Here is an 11,820-nt window from a genome sequence, read left to right on the forward strand (position 1 = left end):
CCCCGCGACGGAAAGTCCCCGGGGAAGGGGGAGTGGGAGGGTGGCCCGCGGCGTACGGGAGAGAGGACTGAGGACGCTGCCGAGCTCCCCTGAAACCGCGCTCCTCCCACCCTCCCCAACGACACACACATGCAGCAGAGTCTTTTGGAACTTTTATTATTGGGATTAAAGAAGATTCTGATCCGTCTCCACACCAAGCCTCCCACCCCAAGATATGAATGGAACCCAGGGATCCTGCTACCAACCCTGGAGTCCACAGCCTTAGAATCTCAGCAGGCGGCGTTGGAGGCAGAGGGGCTGGAAGGCAGCAGGAAGGGAGTGGGCAAAGGCCGAGCATCACTTGGGCTGGCCAAGGGACAGTGGCCACAGTTCAGGCAGGAGAGAGTCATAGTTTGGGCAGGGGCCTCCGTGTGGCTGGTTTGATCAGAGTAGGGGTACCGTTGCGCAGGGGACAGTATAGTCCAGACAAAGGCAAGCTATGGGCTGAGAAGAGTTCAGGGATCAAAACCAGGGATGCTCATTTGGCCAAGTGGTACAGCTTGCTGAGGGTCAAGATAGGCTGGTCAAAGGTCAGGGTTGTTTGAGGTTGTGTCGGAGTCCATAGTGCCTGACTTCAATAATTTGCTGACGAATGAATGCATGAAGGGCCAGAGACAGGTGCCCGGCATCCCCCTGGCCAGGCCCCAGTCTAGCAAAGGCTGCTGATTTCACTCTTGCTGCAACCCCACTTGCAGCAGTTGCTGGAGAGGCCAGCCAGGACATCACGGCCACCCCGCAGTGTCTCTGGGCTTCCCTGCCAGCTGGGTTGGTCCTCATAGAAAGCCTGGGGGGACCTGTTTAGGCCCAGCCACTCTCTGGAGGCCACTGCCTCATCCAGCTTGCCGTCTGCATCAGGGTCTGCATCTGGGAAGGCTTCCTCTGCAAAAGATGGAAAGAGTTGGTGCTCGGGGCTCAGCTTCTGTCACACCCAGAGTCCTGGCTCCTGGTTGGTCCAGCTACTTTTCTGTTCATGTGACACAACTTTGTGGTTAAAGATTTTGATTCCACTCAAGCCCAAGTTCCAGCTTTGATGGGCAGATTATTCAATCTCACTGAGCTTGACTTTCCTCTTCTGTCATTTATTTCCCCTTATTCTGTATTTTTTGAGGACCTGATGGTTAAGTGCATGTGTTTAGGAGCCAGACTAAGCACTGATCCAGCTCCTCCGAGTGTAATCCTGAGCAAGCGAATTCACTTCTCTGACCCTCGGTTTTCTTGTCTACAAAGTGAGGAAAATAATAATTCCTACCCTCTAGGGTTTCATACTGAGTAGATAAGTTAATTAATACTCATTAAAAAATGCATAGAACTGTGTCTGGCACATGATAAGCACTCAGTATAGCATTGAGCATTTATTGAGCATTAACTGTGTGCCACATACTGTTTTAAGGACTTACGTAGATTAACTCCTTTCTTCCTTTCTATGACAGCCCCATAAGGCGGGTGCTATTATTATGACCCCATTTTCCAGAGGAGATCGCTGAGGCCCGATTCAGTATAGAACACATAGCTATTAAGTTGTAGAGCTGCTCTTTGAACTCAGGCAGCATGCCTTCTAGGTCCACGTTTTTATCATCATCGTATCATCATTACGAACATCTATTTTTCTGCCAGGCCCCTGCCCTTTAGGAACTAGGACCCCTGCCTTCCACTGGAGCCCTCACTGAGCCCCCTGCCCTACTTGGACGGTGTCTCTATTTGTTTTGACTAATTTTTACCACTGAACAAACCTGTGAGATGCAGGGACTATGTCTTCTATTAGCAGATAAAGAGATCAGAGAGGAAGGGAACTTGCTGGGACGGTCACCCACTAGGTGGGCAAATCTGGCCTTGAATACACCACACCCTCCACATTACCTTCCCTAAGTAGTTGGAAAGCGCTTCAGTGTCAGCTTCTGGAATCATGTAAGCAGCGGTGTTGCTCAGCACAAGGCTAGACACATAGCAGGTGCCCTCAAAACAGTAGTCTGTCCTCTGACTTTTAGCCAGTAGAGATGGCTTATACCCCCATGCCAGCTTCGTAGCTGGGCCAACTGGCACAGCTTTGAGAATAGGCCAGTCTCCCCATCTGAAAGTTGCAAGGCAGGTACTAACCTGCCATGACCCCTGGTCTTGACTCTGTCCCTGGCTCCTTGGGCCCATCCCATGTCTATCCCTCCAACACCCCTACACACACCACCATCATTATCTTCCCAGTCTCACCCATCACTTGATGAGCCAGGATGTCCGACCGTCTCCACCTGGAGCCCCCGCAGGTAAAGATGACTGCTCGGATGAATTCCCGACCACAAAGCTTCACTCCGTAGGGTGCTGCCCGGGCCTCAGCCCCAAGCCACAGCCCCCCAGCCAGCACCCACACAGCCAGCAGCAGCAGCAGTGGGTACTTGGCCATGCTGGACAGAGATGCCTGGGATACAAGGATGGGCAAAGCAAGGCAGTTTTCTTGGAGTCAGTGCTTCTGCTGCCTGCTGGTCCCCCATTTATACATCCTGCTCCTCCCGCCTGTCATGGAGAAATCAAGTGACCTCCTTTATCTCTTCCAGCAGAGAGGAGACAGGCATGGCCCCCCCACACCAACCTTTCCCATTTCCTGACCAAGCGATAACCTTTCGCCAGGGATAGGATGACGTGGGCCAGCTCACTGTCATCTTCAACAGAGAGAGGCAAGGCCTCCATTTCACAGAGACCAGGAATCCAAGCTCCCACCGGACAGGGGGAGAGAGTGCAGTTAGACCCCACACCCCTCATAGGGCTGGGGTCCTGGGTCTCCACTGTAATAACAACGATGGTAGTGAGCCCTTACACAGTATGGGCTGTGGGGCCAGGAGCTGCTATAAATATTTTATATTTGTGTAATTTACTTAATCCTCCTGATGACCTAGGATAATGGTTCTCAAATTTGAGCAAGCCTCAGAATCTCCTGGAGATCTTGTTAAAACCTGGATCACTGGGACCACCTGCAGAGTGTCTGAAAATCTGCATATACAACCAATTTCTAGGACACGCTGATGCTGCTGGTCCAGAATGCATACTTTTGAGAGCCACTGGACTATGAGATCAAGACTAAGATTATCCCCAGAGTACAGACCAGGAAACAGATTGGTGACATAAGGTACCCAAGGTCAGCTAGTAAGTAGAGGTGGGCTGGGAACTGGAACAGAGCCATCCAGTTCTAGAATTCATGGGAAAAATTTTAAGGCATAAAAGACTATAAATGGAGACAGAGTTCCAATTTTGCAAGATGAAAAGTGTTCTGGAGATGGACGGTGGTGATGGCTGCACAACCATGTGAATGCGCTTAATGCCACTGAGCTGAGCACATAAAAATGGTTAAACTGGGAAAATTTATGTTATTAGTATTTTTTAACAATTAAAAATAATAATCTAAAATGTTTAATTAATTCCATATACATAGAGGAGATGTGGCATGCTAAGAAATATTTAATAATGGGCTCTCCTGAAAAAAACTGATTTGTAGCAGTTGCCTGGTCAATTTCAAGCTACCAGTGTAACGTCAATGTGATGTCCCTAAGTTCCTGGAAACTTAAAAATCCCATCTCACAAGTCAGTATAACTGGCTCAAGGACACCACTGAAAGATGAAAAACATACATGTGCAATTTAAAGAATCATTTTAAATAGGACACCCGTGTTATTATCACTCAGATCAGGAAACAGGACAGTCCCAGCAGAGGTCAGTCCTCTCACCACATACCCTTCCTGGTCATAATCCCTTGCTTCCCCCGGGGGTAACAGCCATCCTGACTTTAACCATCGTCATTTCTTTCCTTTCCATTAGTTTTAACATCAACACATGCCTCTCCAAAACGGAGAGTGAGTCTGTTTCTTTCTTTCCTTTCTTTCTTTCTTTCTTTTTTTTTTTTTTTTTTGCATTTTAACAAATTGAACTTTTTATCAGACACACAGAAAAGTGTGCAGATCATAAGTGGACACCTGAAAGAATTTTCACAAATGAAACACGTTTCTGTAACCACCACTCAAGTCCAGAAACAGAACATTCTCAGCCTCCACCCAGAGAGGGGCAATGAAGCTCCACAGGAGGAGGAACTTGGAAGAATTGGTGGACCTATGTTAAAATTACGAGAAAAACACACACAAAAAATGGTAAATACTTTGGCTGAGGTACTTGGAGGCTCTGCGAAGATCTTATTTCCCTTTAAAATTCTCCCACTGCTTTTACTCTCATTGGTGGATGGTGTAGGTAAAAATTATTACTTTGGTGTTTGTTTATTAGTAATTCCCCCATTTATCTCATTCCTTCTACATTTACTTAAATTATTTATTATTTGGAATCCTCCTGTGAGGAAGAGTTGTTCCATCTCCGCCGATTTGTTTATTTAATCACTTCTTTATACACACATGGACCCCTGAACCATTATTTTGGTCTTCGGGTTACAATCCAATACTATTGTTATTTATGTTGTTGGCCAAGTTGTTCCAGCTTTGGCCACTGGGAGCCTCTGCCGTAAGATTTTTATTTCAGGCACTGTTCTTTTGACATGACTTTCTAGGATCACAAGATGTTCCAGGCTCGTCTTATGTCTTCCCCACCACAGTCCTAGAATCAGCCATTTTCCCGAAGAGCCTCAGTTCCCTTTATTGGAGGGCTTTGGGAAACCATGGTCTGGGTGCTGGGTGTGTTCATTGCTATTGGGGTCAGGAGGTTATTGTTGTTGCTTCTAGGCCCAATCAGCTGATAGCATTACTTTTTTTTTTTTTTAATATTGAGGTATAATTCAATAGTCAAAAAGCAGAAACAACCCAAATGTCCACCAACAGATGAATGAATAAACAAAATGTGGGCCATCCACACAATGGAATATTGCTGAACCATAGAAGGGAACGAAGTTCTGACACATGTTACAATGTGGATGAAACTTGAAAACAACATGTTGAATGAAAAAAGCCAGAAAAAATAGGCCACGGGTTGTATCATCCCATTGATATAAAATGTCCAGAACAGGCAAATCCATAGAGACAGAAAGCAGACCAGTGGTTGGCAGGGACTGGGGGAGGGAGGAATGGTGAGTAATCGCTACTGGGTATCCCTATGGGGTAATGAAGATGTTTTGAAAATAGATAGAGGTTATGGTTGCACAACACTGTGAAATACTTAATGCCACTGAATCGTTCATTTTAATATGGTTAATTTTATGTTATATCAATTTAAGCTCAATTTGAAAAAAAGACAGGGCCTCTGGTGATATGCAGGGTTGAGGTCAAATCCTATCTCTGCCTCTTTCCAGCTGTAACCTTTAGCAAGTCACTTAACCTCTCTGTGCCTTGGTTTCCTCACCTGTAAAACAGGGAGGATTCGATGACCCCGTCAAATTCACAAAACAGTCCATGGCGTCCAGTAAGTGCTGCTTAAATGTTATTTCTACTTGCCACGTTCCCTTTGGATTGGAACTTTATTCCTTTGTCCTTTTCTCCATGACAGACTCCTGGCCTTGGTTGCCCCCTGTGGATGTCTCAGGCCAAGGGCAGCACTCCAGAAGGCAGGAGTCATATCTGATTGTACTGCTTTGAAAGGGCTGATAAATAATATGCTCTCCCCCTCCGTGTCTTCTCTCAGCAACTCTTCAGGGACACACCCTTCTTCCCTTTCCTCCATACTCCCAACACCTGGCCCAGGGGCTGATGAAGAACAAATGTGTCAGAAAATTTCTGCTGCCTGGCTGTCCGACTTTAATGGACTGGCCCAGAACCAGAAGCCTCTTTTGTGCCTCACACAGAATTGGAGTTTTGAGCCCAATACAGCTGGGTTTGAATTCTGGTTCTTGTGTGACCACAAGCAAGGTACTGCACCTCTCTGAGTTCATTGGGTAAATGGAGATAATAAGCGAATACACTTCATGGGGCTGTCCAGGGTCTTTGGGGAGATTCTGTAAAGTATTCGACACCCAGCATAGCACAGTAAGTGCAGTGGATTGAATGGTGACCAGAAGGATAGGTTTGTGTCCTACCCCTGGGGCCAGTGAATACGATCTTATTAGGAAAAAGGGTCTTTGTAGATATAATTAAGGATTTTGAGATGAGGTTTATCTGGGTGGACCCTAAATTCAATGACAACTGTTGAAGACACAGAAGGGACAAAGCCATGTGAAGACAGAGGCAGAGACTGGAGTCAAGTGGCCCAAAAAGCCAAGTCATGAACGGAGCTGTCAGAAGCTAGAAGAGACAAAGAAGGATCCCTGCCTCTAGAGCTTTCAGAGGGAGCGCAGCCCTGCTGGCATCTTCGTTTTGGACTTCTGGCTTCCAGAAACGTGAAAGAATATATTTCCATTTCTGTAAGCTACCCAGCTTGTGGCAAATCTGTTACAGCAGCCGAAGGAAACTAATACATAAGAATTAGGAAATGTTGTGTGTTACCAATATTATTATTATTTCATTATCATTGTTATTTGGGCTGACACAAATATGCACCCAAATCTTACCAATTCCAAATAAGGCCCCTCTCCCCAAACTTCTTAATGAATTTATTTTCGAACAGTTAATACGTTCAGGTGCGTCAAGTAACAAAAAGTGTAAGGATATTTACACTGTAGAATCTCCCTCCTCAGTCTCAGTTCCTTTCCTTTTTCTCTCAGGTAACCCGCTGCTCTTGATTTTTTGAGTATCTTTCCAGAATTTCTGTGCACATTTACAAACAAATATGAATACAGATACTTATCCCTCTGCCCTGCCACATACCTGCTTTTGTATTAAAAGTACCATTAAATTTTTTTTTGTTGTGGTAAATAGACATAATATAAAATATATCACTTTGTCCATTTATAAGTGCACATTTCAGAGGTATTAGCACATTCACATTGTCATGCAACCATCCCACCATCCATCTCAAGAAATTTTTCAACTTCCCAAACTGAAACTGTGTTCCTATATCCTCCCTTCTTCCAGTTCCTGGTAACCACCATTCTCCTTTTTACGTACAAATTTTGCCTAATCTAGGTACTTCATGTAAATATAATTATAGTCTTTTTCCTTGCACGTCTAGCTTCTTGCACTCAGTATAATGTTTCAGGGTTCATCCATCTTGTAGCATGAGTCAGAATTGAGATTCAAGATAGTGTGTTTTATACTCTTCTGAACCTTGTCTATTTTCTTTTCACTTAATAAATCTAGCGATTTCCCCTTACCGAACTCCCTTTATGCACCTTTATTATTTTTCTACAGCTGCATAATGATCTGCTGTGTCGATGTCCCATCGTCAATTTCACTCCCAGAGACCTGTATTTTTCATATTTGTTCTTAGGCTAACATGGCGGTGAAGAACCTTGTACAACCATCATTTCATATATAGGCAAGTGTGTCTGTGGAGAAATCCCTCAAAATGAGATTTCTGGCTCAAATACCATGTGCATTTATAATTTTTATGGATATTCCCAAACTTCTTTCCTTGGAGATCAGATTAATTCACACTCCCTCTAGCAATAGATAAGGTTCCTGATTCTCCACAGCCTCACCAACAGAATGTGTATCAACCTTTGGACGTTAGCCAACACAACAGGTGAAAAATGGTATTTCAGAGTAAATTTGCATTTCCCTCATCAAAAGCAAGGCAGAGCATATTTTCACATGTTTAAGCTATTTATAGTTTTCTCTTTCCTCTCTCGTCACCTTCTTGCCCGTTATTCTTTTGGGTTGTTGACCTTTTTTCTTCTTGATCTCTAGTTTTTTATATATTAAAGTGATTTATCATCTGGTTAGGAAATGAGTTGTAAATATTTTTTTGCAGTTTGTCATTTCTCAAAATTTTGAATTAATGACCATGAACATATATTGAGAATTTGATACATGTCTATTTTTTGTGCTAGGCATTTGAACCATACTATCTCATTTCAATCTTACTGACAAAATTTTTTCTCTGATGACTATAGTGTGCATCTCTAAAAAGGGACATTTTCCTATATAATCATAAAACTTTTCACACCTAACAAAATATACAATCATTCTTCAGTATCATCTTAGCCCAAGTACATATTTAAATTTCCCTGAGTCTCTGAAATGACTTTTAGTGTTGGTTTAGAGCAGCACTGGTCAATAGAACTTTTTCTGATGACAGGAATGTTCTATATCTGTGCTTTCCAATGTGGTAGCCACTAGCTACATGGGGCTGTTGAGTGTTTAGAAGGTGTCCAGTGTGAATGAGGAACTGAATTGTTCATGGTATTTTATTTTAGTTACTTTTAGTTTTAATAGCTACATGGAAAATTACAAGTCAATATCCCTGATAAATATAGATGCAAAAATCCTCAATAAAATATTAGCAAACTGAATTCAACAGCACATTAGAAGGATTATACACCACCATCAAGTGGGATTTATTCCAAGGGTGTGAAGATGGTTCGACATTCATAAATCGATGTGATACATCACATTAAGAAAATGAAGGATATAAATCATATTATTGTCTCAAAAGATACAGAAAAATCATTTGACGAAATCCAATATTCTTTCAACAAACCTCTCAACAAACTGGGTACAGAGGTAATGTACCTCAACATAATAAAGACCATATATGACAAGCCCGCAGCTAATACACTCAACAGTAAAATCCTAAAAGCTTTTCATCTAAGATCAAGAACAAAGATGCCCACTCGCACCACTTTAATTCAACATAGTATTGGAAGTCCTAGCCAGATCAATTAGGCAAGAAAAAGAAATAAAAGGCATCCTTTTCGCCTCAAAATAGCTACATGGGACTAGCACCTACCATATCTGACATTACATTCCATTTTATCCATGGATATATCTACACAGTGTTTATATAGCAAATACATAGTTTTTCTTTTATCCTATTATGTACATAGTTTGAAAAGTTTGTTCAAAGAACCAGCTTGCTAATCATTCACTATACCTCATGTATAATAACCAGAAATACATCAGCTTTATCATAAAATGCCGGCCTAACAGAAGGACATCTTGTTTGCATTGCAATGGACCGAGTGTCAGATTCTAATTTTGTTACTCACTGGCACATTAGGGGATAGTTTTTAATTCATTTTTTTTTCTTCCCTTTAACAAAACTCTGTGGAGACCTCTATCTTGTCACTTGGGTTAGGAGCAAGGTTGCCTTATTTTCAAGTGCTATAGTGTCTGGGTTTCACCCCATCAACACTACATTTTTAAAGAGCTACTTTGTTGCCTTCACTGTTGATTGGCATAATATTCTGTATCATGCGGCCTTCTTATTTAGCTTTTCTAGTCCCCTAGGAATAGACACCTGTATTGCTTCCAATGTCTCACCTCCATGAACATTCTTATATGGTGGAAAACTTTCAATGAATAGAAAAACTTGGAACAGAACTGCCAAGTCATAGTTCTCCCAATTTATCAGGAAGCCAGTAACTGACTTAAACATGACAGAATACATATTTGTCTCTGCTGGTGGATGGCCTGGGTACCCTGGGTCCTTCTGTCAGCTGCTCCACTTTCCTCTAGGGGAGTATCTTCAGGGACATTTGACTGTGCGTGGAGACATCTTTAGTTGTCACACCTGGTGGTGAGGGGTTGTGCCACTGGCATTTGGAGGATGGTGGCCAGGTATGCTGTTCAATATCCTGCAATGCACAGGACAGCCCCCCTTGCTCCATGACCAGGAGTTATTTAGACCTAAATGTCAACAGTGCTACCTGATCTAGAATGGTCCTCACTCTTTTTCTTCATGACTGACTGGTTAAGAGAGACTGGAACAGTTGCGCATTCTACCCTCTGGATTTGTCTGTTGCTTCCTGATGCTGTTATGTGTTTCTTGATCTCTTCCATTTTTTGTCAACTGAATGTTAGTTTGATAGACTTGATCAGAGCCAAGTTTAACATTTTGGCAAGATATATCTTAAGGGAAGCTGTGAACTTCCTTTCACATCACACTGAGAGGCCCACTCTTCCTGAACACCCTCTAATGTTGTTCCTGCAGCCCTTATAAACCTATTTTTTTTGTGTATTAATTGGACCGATAATTCTGTCTCCCCTAGTAGAATGGAAAGTCTAAGGACTTGTCTGTTTATTTCACTTTTACAGCCTGGGTCTTGCACAGAGGAAGTATGTTGGTTGAAGTAGGAAAGTTCAGAGAGATGAAGCCATTGTTTCATTGTCACATAGCAGAACTGGAATTCGAACTTGGGGCTCTAAGACTGCTTTTTCCTTTCTCCTGTCTCTGGTAGGGACTAGCGCACGAAATTTAACGGGGTGTCTAAAAACTGTCAAGATTATTGTTTAAAAAAATCAAAATTAATGCAAAAATATGATTAAAAAATATATTTTTAAGTACCAAAGACAAGCTCTGACCCTGCACTTGCATGACTCATTTCACCCTAATCTAAGTCTTGGCGGATCCTATCTTTATTTAAAATTTTGTTCATCATAGATTTTTTTCCATTAATTTTGATATTTAAAAAATACATTAGAATAGTTGTCTTGATGATTGAGTTGTTGCGCCCGAGGCACTCAACCTTTCATCTTTCTTCTCCCCTGTGGAAACTGAGGCATGGAAGACCGGAAGAGAGGGTGGAGGGCGGTACAGAGTATTGCTAAGCAGCCCGAACTCCCTCGGGAGGGGCCGAGCGCTGACCTTAGCTTATCGCCTTCGGCGGAAGCAGCTAATTAAGTCCCTCGCCTGCAGGAGACCTTTCCCAGGGCGCCCCGCGCTATCTGCGGGGCTGAGATAGTCGCGGTCCTCCGGGTGCAGTGACCTTTACGGAATCCAAGGGGCAGAGAGGTAGAAAGCTCGGCGGCCGTATATTCAACTAGGTCTGGGCGGAGGTGGCGACAATGGGGGTTGCTTCGGTGCTGGGACCTGGTATCAAACCCCGCCTTGGCTTCCCACGTACAACCTATCATCATATGCCGATGGGGGGGAGGGGGAAGAGCGCCCGTGACGTCATCGAACCCAGAGCCCAGCCTCCGCCACGACGTCACAGATGAGCAGCAGCGCGTGGCCGCATACCTCCTGTGACGTCAGGGCGCGAGGCCAAGAACTGGCTCACAGAGGGAGAAGTTGAAGGAAGAAATCTTTTCCTTTCTCATCTTTTATATTTGGTAAAGAACTTATAATACGCAGGAGCGGACTACCACTCCCAGAAGGCCTTGCGTGCTGCGTATGCGCAAAGCCTCAAGTTAGGGAGCGCGGCAAATCTTTGGGGCAGACTGACGTCCCTTTAGTCGAACCAAAAGGCAGGTTTTAGAGCCGCAAACCAATCCCGACCTCACAGAGCCAACCCCTTTATTCTTAGCCCGCTGCTTCCTTGCGAGAGTGACGGGCTCCGCTGCCTTTAATTGTTCAGTTTCGTTTGATGGACATTCCTATCGATGAATCAGAGTGCCAGGAATTCAGGGGGGTGTTGAAAAGCGTGCCTTGGGACCAATGGCTTAGCGGCAGGGCCCAGCACCATCCAATCACTTCTTCCGGAGCCGCCAATCACCCAGGGTCCCGCCCCGGCCCGTGACGTAAGTAGGGTGGGTAGCAACAGTTGCCCCGGTGAGGGAAACGGAGGCGCCATAGCCACGGTAGTCGTGGCGACCAAGCAACCCGGCAACGCGAGTCAACAACAACAACCGCCCGGCCGACCCCCACCCCTACCCCCCCGGCCCGGCCCGGGGTCCCCGGCACGTTCCGTCCCACTCCCAACATCGCCTCCGAGACCTCTGGGAAGCCCTTCTGCGGACAGAAGTGGGGAGAAACCGAGGTAACAGGGGCGGCCCATGGGTTGCAGGCCGGGCCGGGGAGGGCGGCCGAGCCCGGGTGGTGGGTGTCTCTGTA

General features: G+C 44.6%; 2 protein-coding genes across 4 annotated transcripts in view; one reads left to right on the plus strand and one right to left on the minus strand.

Annotated features, from left to right (window-relative positions):
* Positions 1-44: 44 nt before the first annotated feature.
* RLN3 (relaxin 3) lies at positions 45-2,532 on the minus strand. Its single transcript, XM_036233810.1, has 2 exons — positions 2,242-2,532; positions 45-918 (listed from the first exon to the last, which is right to left on the minus strand). The coding sequence occupies exons 1-2, from the start codon at positions 2,429-2,431 to the stop codon at positions 689-691; spliced, it is 420 nt and encodes a 139-aa protein (XP_036089703.1). The 5' UTR covers positions 2,432-2,532; the 3' UTR covers positions 45-688.
* A 9,014-nt stretch (positions 2,533-11,546) lies between these two features.
* RFX1 (regulatory factor X1) overlaps positions 11,547-11,820 on the plus strand; it is a 30,527-nt gene continuing 30,253 nt past the window's right edge. For all 3 annotated transcript variants that reach the window (XM_036233816.1, XM_036233817.1, XM_036233819.1), the window contains exon 1: positions 11,547-11,746. The gene's annotated coding sequence lies outside the window, so the exon portion shown is untranslated. The remainder of the gene's footprint in view (positions 11,747-11,820) is intronic.

Source organism: Rousettus aegyptiacus, unplaced genomic scaffold (assembly GCF_014176215.1).
Source record: "Rousettus aegyptiacus isolate mRouAeg1 unplaced genomic scaffold, mRouAeg1.p scaffold_m13_p_16, whole genome shotgun sequence".
Lineage (NCBI taxonomy): Eukaryota > Metazoa > Chordata > Mammalia > Chiroptera > Pteropodidae > Rousettus > Rousettus aegyptiacus.

Coding starts and splice junctions, on each gene's coding strand:
- RLN3 (XM_036233810.1), bottom strand. CDS start 2,431: ATGGCCAAGTACCCACTGCTGCTGCTGCTGGCTGTGTGGGTGCTGGCT. Junction 919..2,241: donor CCTGGCTCATCAAGTGATGG/GTGAGACTGGGA, acceptor CATCTTTTGCAG/AGGAAGCCTTCCCAGATGCA.